The sequence below is a fragment of the Schistocerca serialis genome, chromosome 10 (assembly GCF_023864345.2).
Source record: "Schistocerca serialis cubense isolate TAMUIC-IGC-003099 chromosome 10, iqSchSeri2.2, whole genome shotgun sequence".
In the NCBI taxonomy this organism is placed as follows: domain Eukaryota; kingdom Metazoa; phylum Arthropoda; class Insecta; order Orthoptera; family Acrididae; genus Schistocerca; species Schistocerca serialis.
In genome coordinates, this window is record NC_064647.1 from 129,524,870 (window position 1) to 129,547,479 (window position 22,610).

A 22,610-nucleotide genomic window follows, 5' to 3' on the forward strand; every position below is an offset into this window, starting at 1 on the left:
TGAGCACTATGGGACTTAACTTCTGAGGTCATCAGTCTCCTAGAACTTAGAACTTCTTAAACCTAACTAACCTAAGGACATCACACACACCCATGCCCGAGCCAGGATTCGAACCTGCGACCGTAGCAGCCGCGCGGTTCCAGACTGTAGCGCCTACAACCGCTCGGCCACAACGGCCGGCAGCACAGTGTCGACACGTGCGAAAAAAGGTTAGAGCTCAGAAGTTCATGTGACGTGTAAAGTGAGTTAATGATCTCACAATGGCACCGAATTTCACTACAATTTTGCTTAATGTCGGCGGGGACTTTTCGCATGATACTAATGCCGTCACAACTGCTCTTACCCACATTTCGCCCTCATCATGTGCCTGATCATTCCTCCCTTTTTCCTACAGCCACGCGACACACCGATTGCTTACAGCGACATAATTTCACTCGACTGCAGAAAGTTGAACTATATTTTTTCGCTATACTGCGTGTGCTCACCGATTAATGAACATTCCTACGATGTTTCAACATCCTGTTATGTAAACAGCCTGCGTTTCAGCATTTAGAACACTGCCTGTTTAATTATAACCATCTGGCACCATCATTCCTTCTTGTCTGTGTTCTTCCTGAGCCCCTTCTGTCCTCCACGGATCGCCTCTAGGACGGAGGTCAGAAATCGCGCTGATAAGAGACACACCACCATTCAGAGAAAACTTGCGAAGGAGCCCGAGGCGCCTGCAGGCAGGCAACTGGCAAAGCAGGTGTGTCGTGTGCTTACCTGCCTACAGGCGCGTAGGGCTACTTTGCAGCTTTTCTTTCTAAATGCGCATTTTTAAAATTCTCGTTGGAAGTGAGCCCGCAGCACTGGTGGTTTTGCGGAACTGGGGATTCTTACGGAGACCCTGTGCCGTTTTATTCCCGCACGTGTCGTGTCACACCCCTCTGTGGACACACAACAGGACTGCATGAACAGGAGCACTGAAAAAGCACAAGTACAGTTTGCTGTTTCGGGTCATGTTCAAATTTCGTCGAATGGTTCTGAATGCTCTTTTGTGGTCCTGCCCTGTACACAAAAGTAAAAATCGTGGTACCACTGCACTACAAAGATGAAAGATCACCTTCAATGAGATTTCTTGTCCACAATGTCCTTAGAGATGGGTTGAAGCACGAGAGGGATGTCAGCAGTATGAAAGATAGAAATGGAAGTCTTCCCGTAGCTCATCGCGCTACAGACAGTCGTTTTCACCTGAGGAATTTGTGGGAATCAACGTTACAAGAAAAATGATGCTTTCATTGACGCCCTTTATGTCACCCCCTGAAGCCTTGTCGTGTTGACTCTGAACTGCAAATGGTATGAAGTGTTTTCCTCGGCCACACATAAGAAAACCGCGTGACATCAACGCTAGGCGTCATCGTTCTCATCTTCATAGGAGAGGTAAGAAAATGAAGCACATACGGCCGTCCTTATGATGTCATTTGTTGTATGGCTACCAGCTTTGGTGCGTCAGTGCACCCTCTTTATAGTTTGTGCCGAGAGGGTTAACACGATCCGTGTGCGCGATGTATTAGAGGTCTACATCTGAAACTGGTTGACAGTTGATGGTTGGAGAGAGAACACTGCGGTTACAGGTACCCTGCATAGACCAGTTGTAGATGTTGGCCAATGATACATCGTGTGTATGAATGATGTTAACCCTCTTGGCATCAACTGAGGCCTGAAGATGGTGCACTGAAGCACCAAAACTGGTAGCCATACACTAAATGACATCATAAGTACGGATGTAGATGTTTCATTTTCTTACGTAAGTGAACGACCAAAGTCCCCCAGACCTCCAACCAACAGACCGGAACCACGATGGACATACAAAAACTCCACAGGGGAGGCGTCAAAAGAAAGGGTAAACTGTGTGCGGGTCACTGTGGCCGAGCGGTTCTAGGCGCTTCAGTCCGGAACCACGCGGCTGCTACGGTCACAGATTCGAATCCTACCTCGGGCATGGATGTGTGTGATGTCCTTAGGTTAGTTAGGTTTAAGTAGTCTAAGTCTAGGGGACTGATGACCTCAGTGCTTAGAGCCATTTGGTAAAATGTGTCACGAGTTTCCCTTCGTGTGAAACGTCGACCGTGGTATTGAGAAGAATTGTGATGAAATTTGATAATATAACATCATTAATCCATTTTGCACGTCGCATGAACTTCTGAACTCTGACCTTTTTTGGCAAGTTTCGACACGCCGCTGCTTGAAGTGACGCTTAACCCGAGGGCGACGATGCAGAGCGCCAACTTTTGCGCCATTACAGTGATAGATTGTAGACACCTTCGAGCCAGATGCCATGCTTATGCCTCGCTAGGGGGGAACAATTACGGGGTTTCGACAAAGTAATTTCGTTGCGCAGTGTAGTATGTTACAAACGTGCGACAAACACTGAGAACACACTGAGAAAAGTGACACGTCCTGCAGTATGCGCAAGGCAGCTGGTCTTTTATGAGATGTGGGTGTGTTTGTCCCGCAGGTGAACTGGCGCGAGTTTCTGGAGGAGGTGTTCTCCGGGGTGGAGAACGTGACGCTGCGCCTGGATGGGCGTGACGCAGACCTGGTGGCCGTGCTCGATGTGGACTACCTCACCTCCGTGGCCGCCATACTGGCCAACCACACCGCCGACACCGTGTGTGAGTTGCGAATCCTGTCCTGCCAATACACAGGGTGAATCACCTGCCCCTACCTATGGGTTTTATGCAACACGCAATGCCATCAAAACTGACGCACGTGATTTTCATATTCTCTCGCTCGGTATAAGTGCAGACTATTGGTCCTACATAGAAAATGAACAGGAATTTTTTGCTGGAAATTCAATGTTGTTAAATTTTGTACTGGGATACGTTTTCATTCGAGGCCACACTTCTCGTGTTATTCAAGAAAATCGCATTTGAAGGTCACATTTGCTTATTTTTCTTCAATAATTCGAAAACTACGGCTTCTAGCGAAAGCGTATTCCACTACAAAATATAACTATATTAATTTCCTACAAAAAGGTCGTATTCATTTTTTTCTGTAGTACTAATAGTTTCCACATAGTAAATGAGAAAATATGAAAATATTGAGTGTGGTATTTAAAGACGTTGGGGGTCGCATGAAACCCATGAGTGCGGGCAGCTGACTCACCCTGTGTATCAGCTGACTCATATGCTACTTTCACTACAGCGCATACAGCTGCTGTTGTGGTCTTGAGTCCAAAGACTGCTTGGATGCTCTCCACACCAGTCTGCCTTCACTGGCTGTTTTTATAATGATTGCTTTATTTCCTCGTTTAACTGTTAGCTACTTTCCATCCATTATCAAGCTCTTTCTGTTACTTGCATAACAGTAAAATATTTTAAGCATATTCGGCTTCTTCTTCTTAACTGTGGCTCTGACCTGAGAGACCATAAGCTTTCTGCACATTCCTCCACTAACCGTTTCTGCTCCTGGCTCGCATGGTCCATTCTTCTTTTACCATTGTCTCCTTATCCTTGATGATGCCCAGTGGCTGTAACTAAACTGATGATGCGCTCCTTATGCTCCAGTGCAGGCTGTCAGATCCACCGTTATCATGTGTTTGATCATTCCTTCTCTTTTCCTGTAGCCACACCACGTTCTAACTGCTTGCAGCGCCGTATTTTCATCTGGTGGCAGAAAGTGCAAATAATGAACAAACCTACAATGTTTCAGCATGCTATGATATGTACAGCCTACACTTCAGCATTTACAACACTGACAGTTTCATTATAACCACCCAGTCTTTTCTTCATCCTTCAGCCAATATCTGCTTGTAAGTACATTGGTCTGCCAGTTCCAAGATTTTTACGAGGGCAACCTGGAAACTAATGCCTCAAATTTTTTTATTCTGCCCTCCATATCGGTTGATATATTACATTTGCTGCATATTACTCTGTCGAATTTCCCGCTTCCTGAAACTTGTCAAGATCTGCAAGTCCTCTTCCCTGTAACTTATTAGACCACTACTGTCCGCATATCGAGGCCAATTTATTGTTTTATTGCTCAGTTTCACTCCATCTGGGTTTAATTTTTGGTGTTCTCTAGCTATTCTAAGTTTGTGGCATCAAATATTCCATACATATGTGTGGAGGAAACATTGAAATGAAATGAAATGTCGTGTGGCTAGGGCCTCCCGTCGGGTAGACCGTTCGCCTGGTGCAGGTCTTTCGAGTTGACGCCACTTCGGTGACCTGGGCGTCGATGGGGATGAAATAATGACGATTAGGACAACACAACACCCAGTCCCTGAGCGGAGAAAATCTCCTGCCCCAGCCGGGAATCGAACCCGGGCCCTTAGGATTGACATTCGGTCACGCTGACCACTCAGCTACCGGGGGTGGACGGAGGAAACATTATATGACGTCCTTAATAACGGTTACAACTATCTCAGACGGAGGGAGAGGGGGAAGCGGAGGGGGTGGAGTGCAATTTAGATTTTAAGACGCTGACCACGACATGTGCTGTCACATTTTAATGTTACAATAAGGTATTGTAGTGTGTTATGCTTTGGCAGAATGACGAAACCCGCATAAGGGTCACTTATATTTCTCTCCTACATATGGACTTCACATCTGAGACTATTGTGCCCGTAACTACCAGGGTTGTGCTAAACTTTTGCTAAGGATGGCATCGCAATTGCTTTCTACACATAGGAGTAGGTGGTGCTGTTCTTGTTGTGATGGTCTTCAGTCCAGAGACTGGTTTGATGCAGCTCTCCATGCTACTCTATCCTGTGCAAGCATGTTATAATGGTCTTCAGTCCAGAGACTGGTTTGATGCAGCTCTCCACGCTACTCTATCCTGTGCAAGCTTCTTCATCTCCCAGTACCTACTGCAACCTACATCATTCTGGATCTGCTTAGTGTATTCATCTCTTGGTCTCCCTCTACGATTTTTACCCTCCATGCTGCCCTCAAATACTAAATTGGTGATCCCTTGATGCCTCAGAACATGTCCTATCAACCGATCCCTTCTTCTAGTCAAGTTGTGCCACAAAATCCTACACAATTCTATTCAATACCTCCTTGTTAGTTATGTGATCTACCCATTTAATCTTCAGCTTTCTTCTGTAGCACCACATTTCGAAAGCTTCTATTCTTTTCTTGTCCAAACTATTTATCGTCCATGTTTCACTTCCATACGTGGCTACACTCCATACAATTACTTTCAGAAATGACTTCCTGACACTTAAATCTATACTCGATGTTAACAAATTCCTCTTCTTCAGAAACGCTTTCCTTGCCATTGCCAGTCTACATTTTATATCCTCTCTACTTCTACCATCGTCAGTTATTTTTCTCTCCAAATAGCAAAACTCCTTTACTACTTTAAGTGTCTCATTTCCTAATCTAATTCCCTCAGCATCACCCGACTTAATTCGACTACATTCCATTATCCTCGTTTTGCTTTTGTTGATGTTCATCTTATATCCTCCTTTCAAGACACTGTCCATTCCGTTCAACTGCTCTTCTAAGTCCTTTGCTGTCTCTGACAGAATTACAATGTCACCGGTGAACCTCAAAGTTTTTGTTTTTTCTCCATGGATTTTAATACCTACTCCGAATTTTTCTTAACGTGAATGTTTCAAACACATAAAGAACTGCCAGGAGGATTACACTGTAGTAATCTTTCCTAACCTGTTCTACTGCACAACACGCCCTGCAAGCCAAAATGCTCTACTTGCCATTGGGATTCTTGTCTTAATCTCTATTTCAGTTCTATACTGCTCGTCAAAAATGTTTCCCAAATATTTGAGATGTCTATGTGTATTCTTTTAAGAATGATTTCAACTATGAACTTAGTACAACCACTGGATGATTTCCTCTCGAATTCGTACAGAGTTTTCTCCTCATTGATTTGTAAACCAGCATTACGTTGCAATACTTCTGTCAAAACTTGTCAAGATCTATAAGTCCTCTTTGCTATGCCCGCATATCGTGGCCGATTTATTGTTGTATTGCCCAGTCTTACTCCATCTCAGTTTAATTTTTGGTGTTCTCTAGCTATTGTAAGTTTCTGACATACAGATGTGTGGAGGAATCAATATATGACGTACTTAATGATGGTTACAACTATCTCAGATGTGAAATATATTTTCCAACAGGAGGGAGAGGGGGGGGGGGATGTAGTGCGATTTAGATTTTAAGACTCTGACCACGACACGTGCAATCACATTTTAATGTTACAATAACGTATTGTACTGTGTTATGATTTGGCACAATGACGAAAGACGCTTAAGGGTCACTTATATTGCTTTTCTACATATGAACTTCACGTCTGAGAGTGTTGTGTCCGTAACTACCAGAGTCGTGCGAAATTTTTGCTAACGATGGCATCGCATTTTGCTTGCTCCACATATAGGTGATGCTGTTCTTGTTGTTGTGGTCTTCAGTCCTGAGACTGGTTTGATGCAGCTCTCCATGCTACTCTATCCTGTGCAAGCTTCTTCATCTCCCAGTACCTACTGCAACCTACATCCTTCTGAATCTGCTTAGTGTGTTCATCTCTTGGCCTCCCTCTACGATTTTTACCCTCCACGCAGCCCTCCAATACTAAATTGGTGATCCCTTGAAGCCCCAGAATATTTTCTACCAACCGATCCATTCTTCTAGTCAAGTTGTGCCACATATTCCTCTTCTTCCCAATTCTGTTCAGTACCTACTCATTAGTTACGTGATCTACACATCTAATCTTCAGCAATCTTCTGTAGCACCGCATTTCGAAAGCTTCTATTCTCTTCTTGTCTAAACTATTTGTCGTCCATGTTTCACTTCCATACATGGCTACACTCCACACAAATATTTTCAACAAAGACTTCCTGACACTGAAATCTATACTCGATGTTACCAAATTTCTCTTCTTCAGAAATGCTTTCCTTGCCATTGCCAGTCTACATTTTATATCCTCTCTACTTCTACCATCATCAGTTATTTTGCTTTCCAAATAGCAAAACTCTTTTACTACTTTAAGTGTCTCATTTCCTAATATAATTACCTCAGCATCACGTAACAAAATTTGATTGCATTCCATTGGCCTCGTTTTGCTTCTGTTGATGTTCATCTTATATCTTCTTTTCAAGACACTGTTCATTCTGTTCAACTGCTCTTCCAAGTCCTTTACGTCTCTGACAGAATTACAATGTCATCGGCGAACCTCAAAGTTTTTATTTCTTCTCCATGTATTTTATTCCTACTCCAAGTTTTTCTTTTGTTTCCTTTAATGCTTGCTCAATATACACATTGAATAACATCGGGGCTAGGCTACAACCCTGTCTCACTCCCTTTCTAACCAATGCTACCCTTTGATGTCGTTCGACTCTTATAACTGCCATCTGGTTTCCTCACAAATTGTAAATAGCCTATCGCTCCCTGTATTTGACCCCTGCCACGAACAGAATTTGAAGGAGAGTATTCCAATCAACATTGTCTAAGTCTACAAACGCAAGAAAGGTAGGTTTGCCTTTCTTGCCTTTCCTTAATCTATCTTCTGTGTCATAGGGTCAGTATTGTCTCACGTGTTGCAACATTTCTACGGAATCCAAACTGATCTTCCCCGAGGTGGACTTCTACCAGTTTTTCCATTCGTCTGTAAAGAATTCGTGTTAGTATTTTGCAGGCGTGGCTTATTAAACTGATAGTTCTGTGATTTTCACTTCTGTCAACACCTGCTTTCTTTGGGATTGGAATTATTATATTCTTCTTGAAGTCTGAGGGTATTTCTCCTGCCATACATCTTGCTTACCAGATGGTAGAGTTTTGCCAGGGCTGGCTCTCTCAACGCTGTCAATAGTTCTAATGGGATGTTGTCTACTCCCGGGGCCTTGTCTCAACTTACGTCTTTCAGTGCTCTGTAAAATTTTACACGCACTATCATATCTCCCATTTTATCTTCATCTATGTCCTCTGCCATTTCCATAATATTGCCCTCAAGTACATCGCCCTTGTATATTCCCTCTACATACTCCTTCCACCTTTTTGCTTTCCCTTCTTTGCTTAGAACGATTTTCCATCTGAGCTCTTGATATTCATACAAGTGGTTCTCTTTTCCCCAAAGGTCTCTTTAATTTTCCTGTGGGCAGTATCTTACCCCTAGTGATGTATACCTCTACACCCTTACATTTGTCCTCTAGCCTTCCGTGCTTATCTATTTTGCACTTCCTGTCGATCTCATTTTTGAGACGTTTGTATTCCTTTTTGCCTGCTTCGTTTACTGCATTTTTATATTTTCTCCTTTCATCAATTAAATTCAATATCTCTTCTGTTACCCATGGATTTCTATACGATGCTATATGCTTATAATTTATTTCTGTGATGTAAGTAACGGAGGCATCTTGATGGTGCCTATGTGTACCATCCTGAGATCGCTATGCCGCACTAGAGTCGCCAACGTGAATCGATAATACAGACATTAGCGAAGGTTCGTTACAATCCTCATTAGCCAACCGGAGGCACTCCAGATGACCATACCGCCCTCTCGGCGTAGCAGCGCCCTCTCGCTGAAGGCACCATAGTTCCCGGCACGCAAGAGCTCGACTCCAGTTCGTGACCTCAGCTTCAACAGTCAGCTTCATCGTGAAGGAACAGTGATAGTGAAGTTTCAGGTGGACGTGTAATTTTGTTAAAGTGGACACTGTACTTCAAGGGAGCAGTTTGAGACAGCAGGTTTCAAGTAACGCTTTCGCAGTCAATGAGAACTGTAAATATTCTACGCTCTCCTGTGACAAAGAAATGTCTCAAGGGGCGTTCAAAAAAAAAATCCAGAGGTATAATTAGAGAAACCAGTACCTGTAAGTTAAAAGTATTGACCCTGGATGTTATGATACTTGTCCCACTGTGACACAAGGCGGTGGTTGTCGGGTAGAATCTCGTAAAGTTCGCAATTTTTTTTAAATTTTAAATCTTAATGGAAATTAGTTCGATCATCGTTTTTATTAAATTAAGTGGGTTGAATGTAATTTTTTAATTGTGTTCCTTGTCACATATTTTTAATCATAATATCAGCTTCTTAATTTTTCTTCCTATCATTCTTTCTCCGCTTGAAATCTTTGTTCATGTGATTTTAAAACTATTTATCTATTAATTTCTTTTATTTTATCATCCCGTTTTTCGTCCACATTTTTGTGTTCATTATATCTATTTCTCATTTCGCTTGAATTTCGTTTTACTTATGAACCCGGATTTCATTTAAATTTTCAACTGCGTTATTTTGTCCATAAGCTGTTTAGGTTATGTTTCAAATGTATGTATGACGATCACCACGCCAAAAAATTTTTTTGTAACTGATAGATCGGAATTTTCAAGTAATTGAATGCTATAACAGACAAATATTATTATATTCATATTCTCAAAAGTTCCGATTGGAAAAAGAATGATATAAAGAAAAAATTAAACAAATGAAAAAGTTCATACAGTGATCACTGATTTAAATAATGTTACTAAGAAATAGAAATAAAATGTTACATTTAAACCCATTAACTGAATAAAAATATTGATTGAAGTAATTTCGATAAAGATTTAAAACTAAAAATCAAGGTGTACACCTGACGAGACTCGAACCGACAAAGTTTTGCAGGTGAAGCTGTTATGCTACCCATTACTCCACAAAACTATTCCGAGCAAAAGGACTTTTTTTAATGCTGTTGAGTGTCACGCAAAATTTCGAATTTTTCTTTCATCAGTAACTCGCAAACGAGGGACCACCAGGATGAATGGCTGCAGTGTGTGCTACCTGGGTTCTTAACCTATGTACATCACCGTATAGATAGTCTCAAAACACCGATCGCACCGCTAGGAACCTCTCCTTGTTAGCTAAAAGCTAAATCATGAACTGAAGCGAGTAGTTCAAAAATAACACGAAAGTGATTTCAATAAATTTGCAGTTGCTATGGACCCATAAACACAAAAGATATCAGTCTTTCCTCCACAAATTTCATCAGCTCTGCGCAGCTACCGCAGCCTGCGTGCGCTTCACCCCGCTTACTACCGTCAGACCATGACCTCCACCTACAATTTTCTCACCCACACACTTCCGTCTTCCAAAAAAGACTGCTCCTTGTTGCCTCAGACTGAGGCCACATCCCCTCCTATAGTCATATTCTGCCACAAAATTAATTTCTCTCCAGCTAAATTCAGCTTCCTTTACAGCCGTTACTCAATCTACCCATATACACTTCAGCATTCTTCTGCAATATCATAATTCAGAAGCATCTATCGTTTTTGTCCGCAGTGCGTGTCACGTGCTTTATGGCATTTCACTCTTGTTTTCGCTTCCTTGTGTCTTTCGTATCACCAGAGCGTAATATATTTTTTCTACGTACCATATACCGAGTGATCAAAAAGTCAGTATAAATTTGAAAACTGAATAAATCACGGAATAATGTAGCAAGAGAGGTACAAATTGACACACATGCTTGAAATGGCATGGGGTTTAATTTAGAACAAAAAAAAACACAAACATCGTACGTTCCAGCAGGTGTTTATCAGCCAGGCAGGGGATGATACGATTCTGTAACATATCGGCGTACCTCTCACTCGTCACGGTAGCAGTTACAAAACCAGAATCACGCTTTTCCTCGAAGAAAAAAGGCCCGATAACGGTAGATGTGGTAAATCCAACCCATACCGTGACTTTCTCGTCCTGAAATGGAGTTTCCGCGGCAGTTCTAGGATTTTTGGTAGCCCAAATGCTGCAGTTGTGGGCGTTAACAGACTCTCGGAGCGTGAAATGAGCTCCGTTGTTCATGATGACGATTGGAGTTTGTGCGGATAGCATCGGAGGGTACGCCTAAGTGCCAACCAAACAGTGGTGTATGGAACTATCTCAGCAGCATTACGCCTTGTGCTCGGTCGGCCACTACGGGGTCTATCGTTTAAACAACCCGTGGCTTCGAACTTCGAAATCATTCTCGACACATCTGCATTTGTCAACGGACCTTTACCCATTCGAATCCCCTTCCTATGGGGATAGAATCGTAACGATGAACTAGCATATTCCCCATTCTGATAATACAGCTTCACTAAAAGCGCCTTTTCAGGTAACGTCAACATGCTGCGACTGCTGGCGCATCTAATTCTCTCTCTCATTACAGCTCCTTTTATACACGATTGTCATGTGCAGTCATTGACGTTTTAAATGTCCAGCGCCATCTGTCGGACATTTTGTGAACTGTGTTTTTTGTTGTTGTAATAAAACCCCATATCATTCCAAGCACGTGTGTCAATTTTTACCCCTCTATCTACATTATTCCGTGGTTTATTAAGTTTTCAAATTTATGCTGACTTTTTGATCACCTGGTAAATTACATAGTAATATATCATGTCGTCTCGGACTTGGGACTTGGAATACCATAACAACAAAAATATTTCCTTGTCCCTCTGTGAATGTGGTTCTGCGAAATGCAGTGCTTTTGTATTCACAACTCACAGAAGATGCAGGACAACTCTTCAAATCATTGTTCCTTCTTTCGCAACATTTTTTCGAGTATGCACTTGCTTTTAAACATTTTTCTCTTATAGTAATTTTAAGTATGCCGTTGTGTTCAATATCCTCATATACTTTCTCTTTCTCTACATCTCCAGCTTGTGACGTCCGCATGTATACCTGAACTGTCTGTGTTTGTTTGCTGTCGATTCTGACGAGAACAACCCTGTCACTGAACAGTTTGCAGTGAGTCACTCTCCAACTCGCTTTCCTATTAATAATGAACATACCATTTTCTGCTGCTGTTGGCATTATTCTATACTCGTCTGACCAGAGATCCTTGTCTTCTGCCGGCCGGGGTGGCCGAGCGGTTCTAGGTGCCTCAGCCTGTAACCGCGCGACCGCTAGGGTCCCAGGTTCGAGTCCTGCCTCGGGCATGGATGTCTGTGATGTCCTTAGGTTAGTTAGGTTTAAGTAGTTCTAAGTTCTAGGGGACTGATGACCTCAGATTTAAGCCCCACAGTGCTCAGAGCCATTTGAACCTTGTCTTCTTTCCATTTCACTTGACTGACCCCAAATAAATGTAGACTGAGCCTTAGCATTCCCCTTTCAGATTTTCTAGCTTCGCTACGACGCTGAAACTTCTGACATTCCATGCCCAGCTCGTAGAAAGTTATCCTTTCATTAATTATTCAGTCTTTTTCTCGTGGTCAGCTCCCCCTTGGCAGTCCCCTACCAGAGATCCGAATGGGGGACTAGTCCGTAATCTTTCGCCAAAGGTGTGATGGAGAGATGATCATGGCACTTTCTCAATTACAGGCCACATGTCCTATGGAGACACCACATGTGTCTCTAAAGCAATGGTTGACATTGCCGCTTGCATCTTCATGTGGTAGATCATTGCTGATTCTTCCGCCTTTTAGGGACAGTTTCCTCACCCGGAACCTCTGTCCGCTCCTCCTCTCTCTTGGCCAATGCCATTGACAGAGTGAGGGTGACTTCTTATGTCGGCAGTCTTTTTTACTGAATTGACCGCCGCTGATGACGATTTTTATTCAGAATTTAAGCAGTGGTGAAGTACGAACTCTTGACGACTTCTTAGATGTGTTATTTACTACACTACAAGAAGAAATGCAGATGATAAACGGGTATTCATTGGACAAATGTATTATGGTAGAACTGACATATGGTTACATTTTCACGCAATTTGGGTGCATAGATGCTGAGAAACCAGTACCCAGAACAACCACCTCTGGCCGTAATGGCTCTGAGCACTATGGGACTTAACATGTGAGGTCAACAGTCCCCTAGAACAGAACTACTTAAACCTAAGTAACCTAAGGACATCACACACATCCATGCCCGAGGCAGGATTCGAACCTGCGACCGTAGCGGTCGCGCGGTTCTAGACTGTAGCGCCTAGAACCGCTCGGCTACACCACCTCTGGTCGTAATAACGGCCTTGATACGCCTGGGCATTGAGTCAAACAGATCTTGGATGGCGTGTACAGGTACAGCTGCCCATGCAGCTTCAACACGATACCACAATTCTTCAACAGTAGTGACTGGCGTATTGTGACGAGCCAGTTGCTCGGCCACCATTGACCAGACGTTTTCAATTGATGAGAGATCTGGAGAATGTGCTGGCCAGGGCAGCAGTTGAACATTTTCTGTATACAGAAAGACCCGTACAGGACATACAAGATGTGTTCGTGCATTATCCTGCTGAAATGTAGGGTTTTACAAGGATCGGATGAAGGGTAGAGCGACGGGTCGTAAGACATCTGAAATGTAACGCCCACTATTCGAAGTGCTGTCAATGCGAACAAGAGGTGACCGAGATGTGTAACCAATGGCACCCCATACCATCACGCCGGGTGTTACGCCAGTATGGCGATGACGAATATACGCTTCCAATTTGCGTTCACCGCGATGTCGCCAAACACGGATGCGACCATCATGATGCCGTAAACAGAACGTGGATTCATCCGAAAAAATGCCGTTTTGCCATTCGTGCATCCAGGTTCGTCATTGAGTACACCACCGCAGGCGCTCCTGTCTGTGATGCAGCGTCAAGGGTAACAGCAGCCACGGTCTCCGAGTTGATAGTCCATGCTGCTGCTAACGTCGTCGAACTGGTCGTGCAGATGGTTGTTGTCTTGCAAACGTCCCCATCTGTTGACTCAGGGATCGAGACGTAGCTGCACGATCCGTCACAGCCATGCGGATAAGACGCCTGTCATCTCGACTGCTAGTGATATGAGGCCGTTGGGATCCAGCACGGCGTTCCGTATTACCCTCCTGAACCCACCGATTCCATATTCTGCTAACAGTCATTGGATCTCGACCAACGGGAGCAGCAATGTCGCGATATGATAAACCGCAATCGCCATAGGCTTCAATCCGACCTTTATCAAAGTCGGAGACGTGATGGTACGCATTTCTCCTCCTTACACGAGGCATCACAACAAAGTTTCACCAGGCAACGCCGGTCAACTGCTATTTGTGTATGAGAAATCGGTTGGAAACTTTCCTCATGTCAGCACGTTGTAGGTGTCGCCACCGGCGCCAACCTTGTGTGAATGGTCTGAAAAGCTAATCATTTGCATATCAAAGCATCTTCTTCCTGTCGGTTTTCGCGTCTGTAGCACGTCATCTTCGTGGGGTAGCACTTTTAGTGGCCAGTAGTGTACTTTATGACTGCTCCTTGTACCTACAGTGACAAGTGTCTGTGAGCCGCGTCTCGGTGTTGCAGGGACTTCGCTGTGGTGGCAGGTGTTCCGCGTGCTGTCTCCGCACACGGACCGCGCCATGCGCCAGCTCAAGCACAACTATCTGGAGGCGTCGCTGGGCATCCAGTTCCGGCAGGCCAGGTTCGTAAAGCACGCTGTCATTGCACCCATAATGAATTTTCACTCTGTTTCGGAGTGAACGTTAATCTGAAACTTCCCGGTCAATTGAAGCATCGTGTCGGACTCGTACCTGGGACCTTTGTCTTTCGCGCCTCATGACGCATCCCCACTGCTGCAGTTCCACCTCCCACGCCCGGGTTCCCGGGTTCGATTCCCGGCGGGGTCAGGGATTTTCTCTGCCTCGTGATGGCAGGGTGTTGTGTGCTGTCCTTAGGTTAGTTAGGTTTAAGTAGTTCTAAGTTCTAGGGGACTTATGACCACAGCAGTTGAGTCCCTTAGTGCTCAGAGCCATTTGAACCATTTGCAGTTCCACCGGAACCAATTTTCCTACCTTCCTAACTTCCCGGAAGCTGTCCTGCATACCTTGTAAGACTAACACTCCTGAAAGAAAGGAAGAGACCTGGCTTAACCACAGCCTTGGGAGTGCTATTCCCGCAAGGTATGCTTAAGAACTTCTGTGATACTTGGAAGGTGGGAGATGACGTACTGACAGGAATAAGGATGTGACAGCCAGCAGTGTGGCGGACCTGGTCAGCTCAATCGGGGGAGCATTTCCCACATGAGGTCAAAGTCCCAGGTACGAGTCACGGATCGGCACACAGTTTTAATTTGTGAGGAAGTTTCAGTATAATTTTACTTTATCTCGAAGTAATATATCCCGATTTCCAACCTAATTGTAATAGGTATCGACGCTTGAACTAAAGTGATATATGAAAAATCTGTGCTGGACCGTGACGCAAACCCGGATTTCTCGCTTATTCCTAGCGGTCGACTTACGAGTGTGGGTAAATTAATTAATAATCTATTAGAATAAACAGATAGGTGTGCGACATACAGAAGTTTCTATTGGTCCAGAAAGTTTGCTCAGATAGCCTAAGCTTGAGAAGTTGGCGGTGGCTGAACACTGCCTGGAGAATGGATTCAAAATTCAGTTTGGAAATATGACAGCCTTGACTCATGTGGTACCATAACGAGATTCTGTTATGAAGGAGGCTGCCAAGGTTAGAATAAACTGAAGCAATTCCAGCTGAGACCAGGTATTCTCATTTTCTAGAATATGGGGACCAGCTTAAGGGGACACTCCCCTGAATGGGCTGCAGTTCTAGCATCACCTTCACCCTCATAGTGCAACTGATCAATAAATGAGAGCTAGCTCAAAATTCTTACACACAAATCGGGTCATTAGTCAAAGCATTTTCCAAAAAAAACATTGCGATATTTATTATATTTTGGTACTGCAACAATCTTTGTAATAGCATTAAAAACGGAACACTGTTTCTCTGCAGTACCATTTTCTATGGAACCACTGACTGCACAGCTTGGAAAATGAGTCAGAGTACAGACAACATTCACGTAAGTGTTTTATACCTCCAGTTTCCTTCCCTGATGCTGATCTGTGAAAAGACAAATAATTTATTTTACTACAACAAAAATATTTAAAAATGTAGCTGAAATATCACCGACATCGTCATCATGGTTATAAATTTTTCAGGAAATAGTAGGCAAGGGAGGTAAGTGACGTCATTCTAAATATCTGTACAAACTTTTGCGTGTTTAACTTCAGTCATTTAGGAGAAAAGTGTATCTGAATGACGAAAATTCAAGTTTTCGGTATTCTTTCCCATATACAGCTGTTGAAGCTTTCATTTGCATTCTGAGAGAGACCATACAAACATTTCCTAAGTAGATTTTTATTTGCCAAATCCCTATAAATAGGTCCAGTTGCCTCCATTACAGCATGTGGTAAGGAATCCTTGTGGGTATATTGTATACCTGTAGCACTGCTCAACCACGACTTGCACCACGAATGTTCCCCTTTTGGACACAAACCATGCTGTCGGGTTTCATCTGCTGACACTCTGTGAAACCGCGTTGCCCAAACAGCTCGTCTAATATTCTCCCAATCTTCGACATTTTTCCTTACTACTAGTCCATAATATTGAGTGAAGGAATCAATTTCACTTCTTGAAACAAGACCTGAATCACCTATGTGTTTCCCATCTGACTGTTTTTTTTTTCTCACTTAAGTCATTACATAATTGTTTCAGCCAAGCTCCCATCCTTTTTTTTGTACATGCCCAACACATTCAAGCTTTTCTATCACGTGTCCCAATATGGTCATTCATTAACAACAGTAGTGTGTCGATTACAGTCTCCATCCCAAAGGTAGCCTACATACCTCACATCACGACTGACCTCTGATCTAAAAATGTTTAGAACTCCTTTCGTTTCCATGCTTCCACTTGGGCCATCGAAGTTCTTTACACATGGGTGCCAATAAATTTACTTGAACAACCCTGGCAGTGTTTTTTTAGACATTCATAATCTACTATTTTACCAGTTTCAATAAATGTGGTAGTTACAACCCCACTCTGCCAAGATCCATCAAATGCCGCTACAATGTCTGTATTAGCTTCTGCTCTTTTCATTGAATGTTCACTTACAGCGCCGGCCTGTGCGGCCGAGCGGTTCTAGGCGCTTCAGTCTGGAACCGCGCGACCGCTACGGTCGCAGGTTCGAATCCTGCTTCGAGCATACATGTGTGTGGTGCCCTTAGGTTAGTTAGGTTTAAGTAGTTCTAAGTTTTAGGGGACTGATGACCTCAGATGTTAGGTGCCATAGTGCTCAGAGCAATTTGAAACATTTTTTCACTTACACCACATAAAGCATTATGTATTAATTTATTGTATCTGAGAAACCTCAGTGGAGGTGGAGGCAAAACCATCACTCCATAAAACGTCTGGGAAGCTCTCCTTCCCCTTCCAATACATTGCATTGCACAAGGAAGCTAAATATTTTACACTAAGGCCGGCTGTGATGGATGAGTGGTTCTAGGCGCTTCAGTCCGGAACCGCACGACTGCTACAGTCGTAGGTTCGAATCCTGCCTCGGGCATGGATGTGTGTGATGTCCTTAGGTTAGTTAGGTTTAAGTAGTTCTAAGTCTAGGGGACTGATGACCTCAGATGTTAAGTCCTATAGTGCTCAGAGCGATTTGAACCATTTTTATTTACACTCTAATGTCGACTATCTGTAACTAGCGATGTCAATGTATTACACGAGTTACAGGCAATCACTAACCGACTTGAAAGACCCTTCCTCGCTGAAATGTCCTCAGTAGCGTCAATACTATCTTCACATTTGCAGTACTTACTTTTCACAGCACTCTTCAAATGCCTCGACCGCTTATTTAGGTTCACAATAACATTTCCGTCGTTATTGCTGCTCACAATACTACTAGGCTTGTCCTTATTACATTCATAAAGTGAAAGTTTACGTCTAGAAGCACTGTCTGAAGACACAGTTTCTGCGGGCGACTTTTGAAGCAACTGCTGTGTTTGGAGCTGGTTGCTGCGAAACTTTCGTTTGGGGCTATATTTCTTTACTTTCGGCATTTGTAGTACAGGAAACACACACACAGAAACAAAACAACTCACAATAACTACAAAACCACACGCGTATGAAATTACGAAATCTTCTATTTTCAGATCTTCGTTTAGATTCGAACCATAGCCTTCTAGACATTCCTGTACTTTGGTTCTGGGAGTCAGTGCCTTCTAGAATACATCTGTGTTAACGATCCGTAACTGACGACGGAAAAAACGGAAGAACAAAAAAAATGCATTACATTTTCTGACGCACTTCAAAATGACAGATGGGCGTGGTTCCTGTGCAACATTATGTTCAACCTCAATTTTAGAGCGAACGGAAAATGAAAATGCCCATAACCTATACATTTTTGAAATCAGCATACAATTCTCTTTACTATAGTCCAAGAAATTATTTTTCAAATTTTTGCTCAGTTTCACGAGCATGTCCCCTTAAGAAATCGTGTGAATGCAAAAACTGATGATTGACGTTTCCAGGGAGGCGGGATCGGCAATTTCAAATGTGGTGTCATGCCGACCGCTCACGCCACCTGACGACACTCGATTCAGGGATGCTGTGAGGCGGCCAACAAGCCGTCCCAAGCATGCATCAGTGTGGCCCTCTCTGGAAGTATAAGGCAGTCCTGTCACACGTATTTCAGGAGAACACCATGCTAGCCCCGGCAGTTTTTTTTTACGCTTATGACGTCGGTGGAAACGTCTGTCGAAAGATCGGGTTTTTTACTCGAAGCGATGTGGCATGAAAACCGAGAGCAGTTGACGGCCATCAGAACACTTCCTAAACAAAAGGTTAGGTCATGAAAGTAAAGTTCTGTATAGGAAATGCAGCCACCCTTTTCGCCCCATTTTGCTACCGTTTGCAGATCGTAATGGTCTTAACTCGTGTCACATCACACTGCCGGCCTTATTGGGCCTTCTTCTTAGTACCGTTCGCACATCGCAAGCTGCACTCAGTGCAGTGGCTGATGGGAACGAATAAAAAGGGAAAACGCCTTTACAGTCCCTCCCATCAGCCACTGCACTGAGTGTTTTCACGGACAGCGAAAATTACATGAGGGAAAATCACAAGGTCTTTGCCCCTGTTTTTTGCTGGCCAAAGTAAGGCACTGAAACGTCCCTTTAGAAAAATTTATAAATGACTGTGCTGATAAACCTCTTACGTTATTTTATTTTCAAACAGCTGAGCAAAACTGAACGTGCTCAAACAGTTTTCTCTTTACTTATTCTGATCATCACTAAAGTGACACACAATATTTTTACCGCAACGCAATGTGACTTTCAATAATCCCTACAAAAGAGTGGCCCTGACTAACAATAAACTATACCTTTCATGAATCACTTACCTCACAAAAATCTTCGTTACTCGAACTACTGCAATACAGCGAGCGACAATACTGCCAGCTAAATTAAAGATTCTAACTACTGAAGGCACTAATTACTATTAGGCATATAGTTAGAAAATGAAAGATTTTGATCGAGAACAAACAATGTATTTAACTTAATAGTGTTCAAAAGTCATAATATATATGTATAAGGCAGGCCGGTGTGGCCGTGCGGTTCTAGGCGCTTCAGTCTGGAACCGCTTGACCGCTACGGTCGCAGGTTCGAATCCTGCCTCGGGCATGGATGTGTGTGATGTCCTTAGGTTAATTAGGTTTAAATAGTTCTAAGTTCTAGGGGACTGATGACCACAGAAGTTAAGTCCCATAGTGCTCAGAGCCATTTTTTTTATATGTATAATTTGTGACATCCAGTTTGGCAAATTTCCTTTTTCTGACGGGCACACGTCCAGTTCGTCCGTTCATATTAACATCTCAAAATTCTGGATTCTCTCTCTCCACATCTACCACTACTGGCGACTCAGCTCCAACTGCGCAACGCTACGCGCTGTTCACACCCAACTGCCCAACACTACACTAGCGAATTTCCAACAATGCCAACCAGCCACAGACTGCACACAGCACAGTCCGTGATGTTCATACAGAGCGCTACGTGGCGTTACCAACATAAAAACCTAAACAGCCTACTAACAGCACATACAGGTAATGACAAATATACATCCCATCCTACCCACACTATACTATTCTGCCACATAGTCCCCACATCAGTTCACAAATTTGCCTCATCACAGCACTAAATTTGAGATGCCCCTGCAGTAGAAGTCGTCCAGCTGACTATGGGACCACTTTGGGATTGCTGTCTTGGCTTCATTGTTACTTGTGAACCGCTGTCCTGCCGGGAACTTCTTCAGCGGCCCGAAAACGTGGAAATCAGGTGCCGATCCGCTTTCACTGTTGCATGCAGGCGAGAAATGTTGTCATCAGTCAGCGACGAACGTGGCGTCCCCGACCGATCATTGTCGTGCAAGACTTCACGGCCTTTGTTGAACTCTCAGCACGACCACATAACAGTTCTCAAAGCTAGACAGTTTCCCCATATGTGGGCTGCATTTAACTGTAGATCTCGACAGGCATTCGTCCCTTGCTCCATAGAAAACAAATCAGACTTCGTTGCTCTAACGCTGTGGACGTGTGGAGAGCAACCGCCATCTTTAACGACTGAGAGCAGCGCCGTCCGGCGGAGCTACCGGCAGACAAGGCCGGCACAAAGGCCCATCGCTGGGAATGACTTCGCATCTACAGCGGTAATTTGGCTGTAAAAAAAATAAGGGCAAAGATTTTCCAATTTTGCCTTGTATATGATGCACGAAGATCACACTGAAATATTGTCACAGTGCTCAGCATTCGGCTTCACTTTTCGAGGCCGGAGGGGAGGGAAATATTCTAGGATTCCCGCTGATGGGAGTTATACAGCAACAAGAAATATTTATGCATTGACATGTATCGTCACAAGATGTACGAGGTGCATTCAAGTTCTAAGGCCTCCAATTTTTTTTCACCGGACTGGAAAGAGATAGAAACATGCGCATTGTTTTAAAATGAGGCTGCGTTCATTGTCAAAACGTCCCAGAGATGGCAGCACCGTACGGCACATGGAATTTTACCGCCAGCGGCGAGAATGAGAACTGTTATAAAGGCAGAACATCGTGTGACAACAAACCGAAACAACCTCGGGCTCGCACAAGCCGGTCTGACGACATGATCTAGAAAGTGGAGAGAATTGTTTTGGGGGATCGCCGAATGACTGTTGAACAGATCGCCTCCAGAGTTGACATTTCTATGGGTTCTGTGCACACAATCCTGCATGACGACCTGAAAATGTGAAAAGTGTCGTCCAGGTGGGTGCCACAAATGCTGACGGACGACCACACAGCTGCCCGTGTGGCATGTTGCCAAGCAATGTTGAAGCGCAACGACAGCATGAATGGGACTTTCTTTTCGTCGGTTGTGACAATGGATGAGACGTGGATGCCATTTTTCAATCCAGAAACAAAGCGCCAGTCAGCTCAATGGAAGCACACAGATTCACCACCACAAAAATAATTTCGGGTAACCGCCTGTGCTGAAAAAATGATGGTGTCCATGTTCTGGGACAGCGAGGGCGTAATCCTTACCCATTGCGTTCCAAAGGGCACTACGGTAACAGGTGCATCCTACGAAAATGTTTTGAAGAACAAATTCCTTCCTGCACTGCAACAAAAACGTCCGGGAAGGGCTGCGCGTGTGCTGTTTCACCAAGACAATGCACCCACACATCGAGCACACGTTACGCAACAGTTTCTTCTTGATAACAAATTTGAAGTGATTCCTCATGCTCCCTACTCACCTGACCTGGCTCCTAGTGACTTTTCGCGTGGAGAGCAACCGCCATCTTTAACGACTGAGAGCAGCGCCGTCCGGCGGAGCTACCGGCAGACAAGGCCGGCACAAAGGCCCATCGCTGGCAATGACTTCGCATTTACAGCGGTAATTTGGCTAAAAAAAATAAGGGCAAAGATTTTCCAATTTTGCCTTGTATATGATGCACGAAGATCACACTGAAATATTGTCACAGTGCTCAGCATCGGCTTCACTTTTTGATGCCGGAGAGGAGGAAAATATTCTAGGATTCCCGCTGATGGGAGTTATACAGCAACAAGAAATATTTATGCATTGACATGTATCGTCACAAGATGTAAGGTTCGATTATAAATACATCATACAGCAGAGAACTGCAGTGTTTTAACTCGAAGGAATTCCTAAGCTAAATTGCTAACTAATGACGTGAGGTCAAGTTCTTGCTTTACCATAAAACATGGTAACATGCTCACGGAATGAGTGTTGCAGACCAGATGCATCGCGAACCTGGGCAAGTTCCTAGCGGGTGCGGTTTTCCGCTGCCTTCCCCCAACCTGTTGTGAAGTGTCAGGTGTGTATCTGTGTCATGTAGATGACTGTGATGATGAGTGCTTGTACGGTACAGTGTTGGATTTGTGTTGTCATAGATGGAGGGAAGGGAGAGGGTGAAATCCAGTGTTGGCACACCAGCTTCTCCTCTCGAATAGCATCAAGGGAGCCACCGAGCTTAACTTCCCTATCCGATGGACAGATCACCATCTATAGTGTCACATGCCCTCTCTTCATACATAACAGTGGAGACGCTTGGACATTGACGCAAAGACTGACGATCAAAAACTTCACGCATTCGCTTGTCCCCCTTTTGCCAGGCAAATACCGAAAGCGAAAAATTTCCCACCACCAGGATCCAACCAGTGTACCTCCGAATCGAGCGCCACCAAACAGGCGTGAAATCCCGATCTCGGCTACGAGGGCAGTAGGACTAAATGGGCATCATGAGTGGTCACAGTATTGTTTGACTCACGGGGAGGTGTCGCAGATATTCTGAAAAATCTGGATTATGAAACGTTGAAAGATCAACTGTTCCACGAATTTCTAATGTTGGACGCCAGAATGAATCCGGAGCATAAG

General features: G+C 43.9%; 1 protein-coding gene across 1 annotated transcript in view; it reads left to right on the top strand.

Moving 5' to 3' along the window:
* LOC126424605 (endothelin-converting enzyme homolog) overlaps positions 1–22,610 on the top strand; it is a 324,277-nt gene that overhangs the window by 107,610 nt on the left and 194,057 nt on the right. The window contains exons 10-11 of the mRNA XM_050087344.1: positions 2,501–2,657; positions 14,198–14,315. Of these exons, the coding sequence (XP_049943301.1) occupies positions 2,501–2,657; positions 14,198–14,315 (275 nt within the window). The remainder of the gene's footprint in view (positions 1–2,500; positions 2,658–14,197; positions 14,316–22,610) is intronic.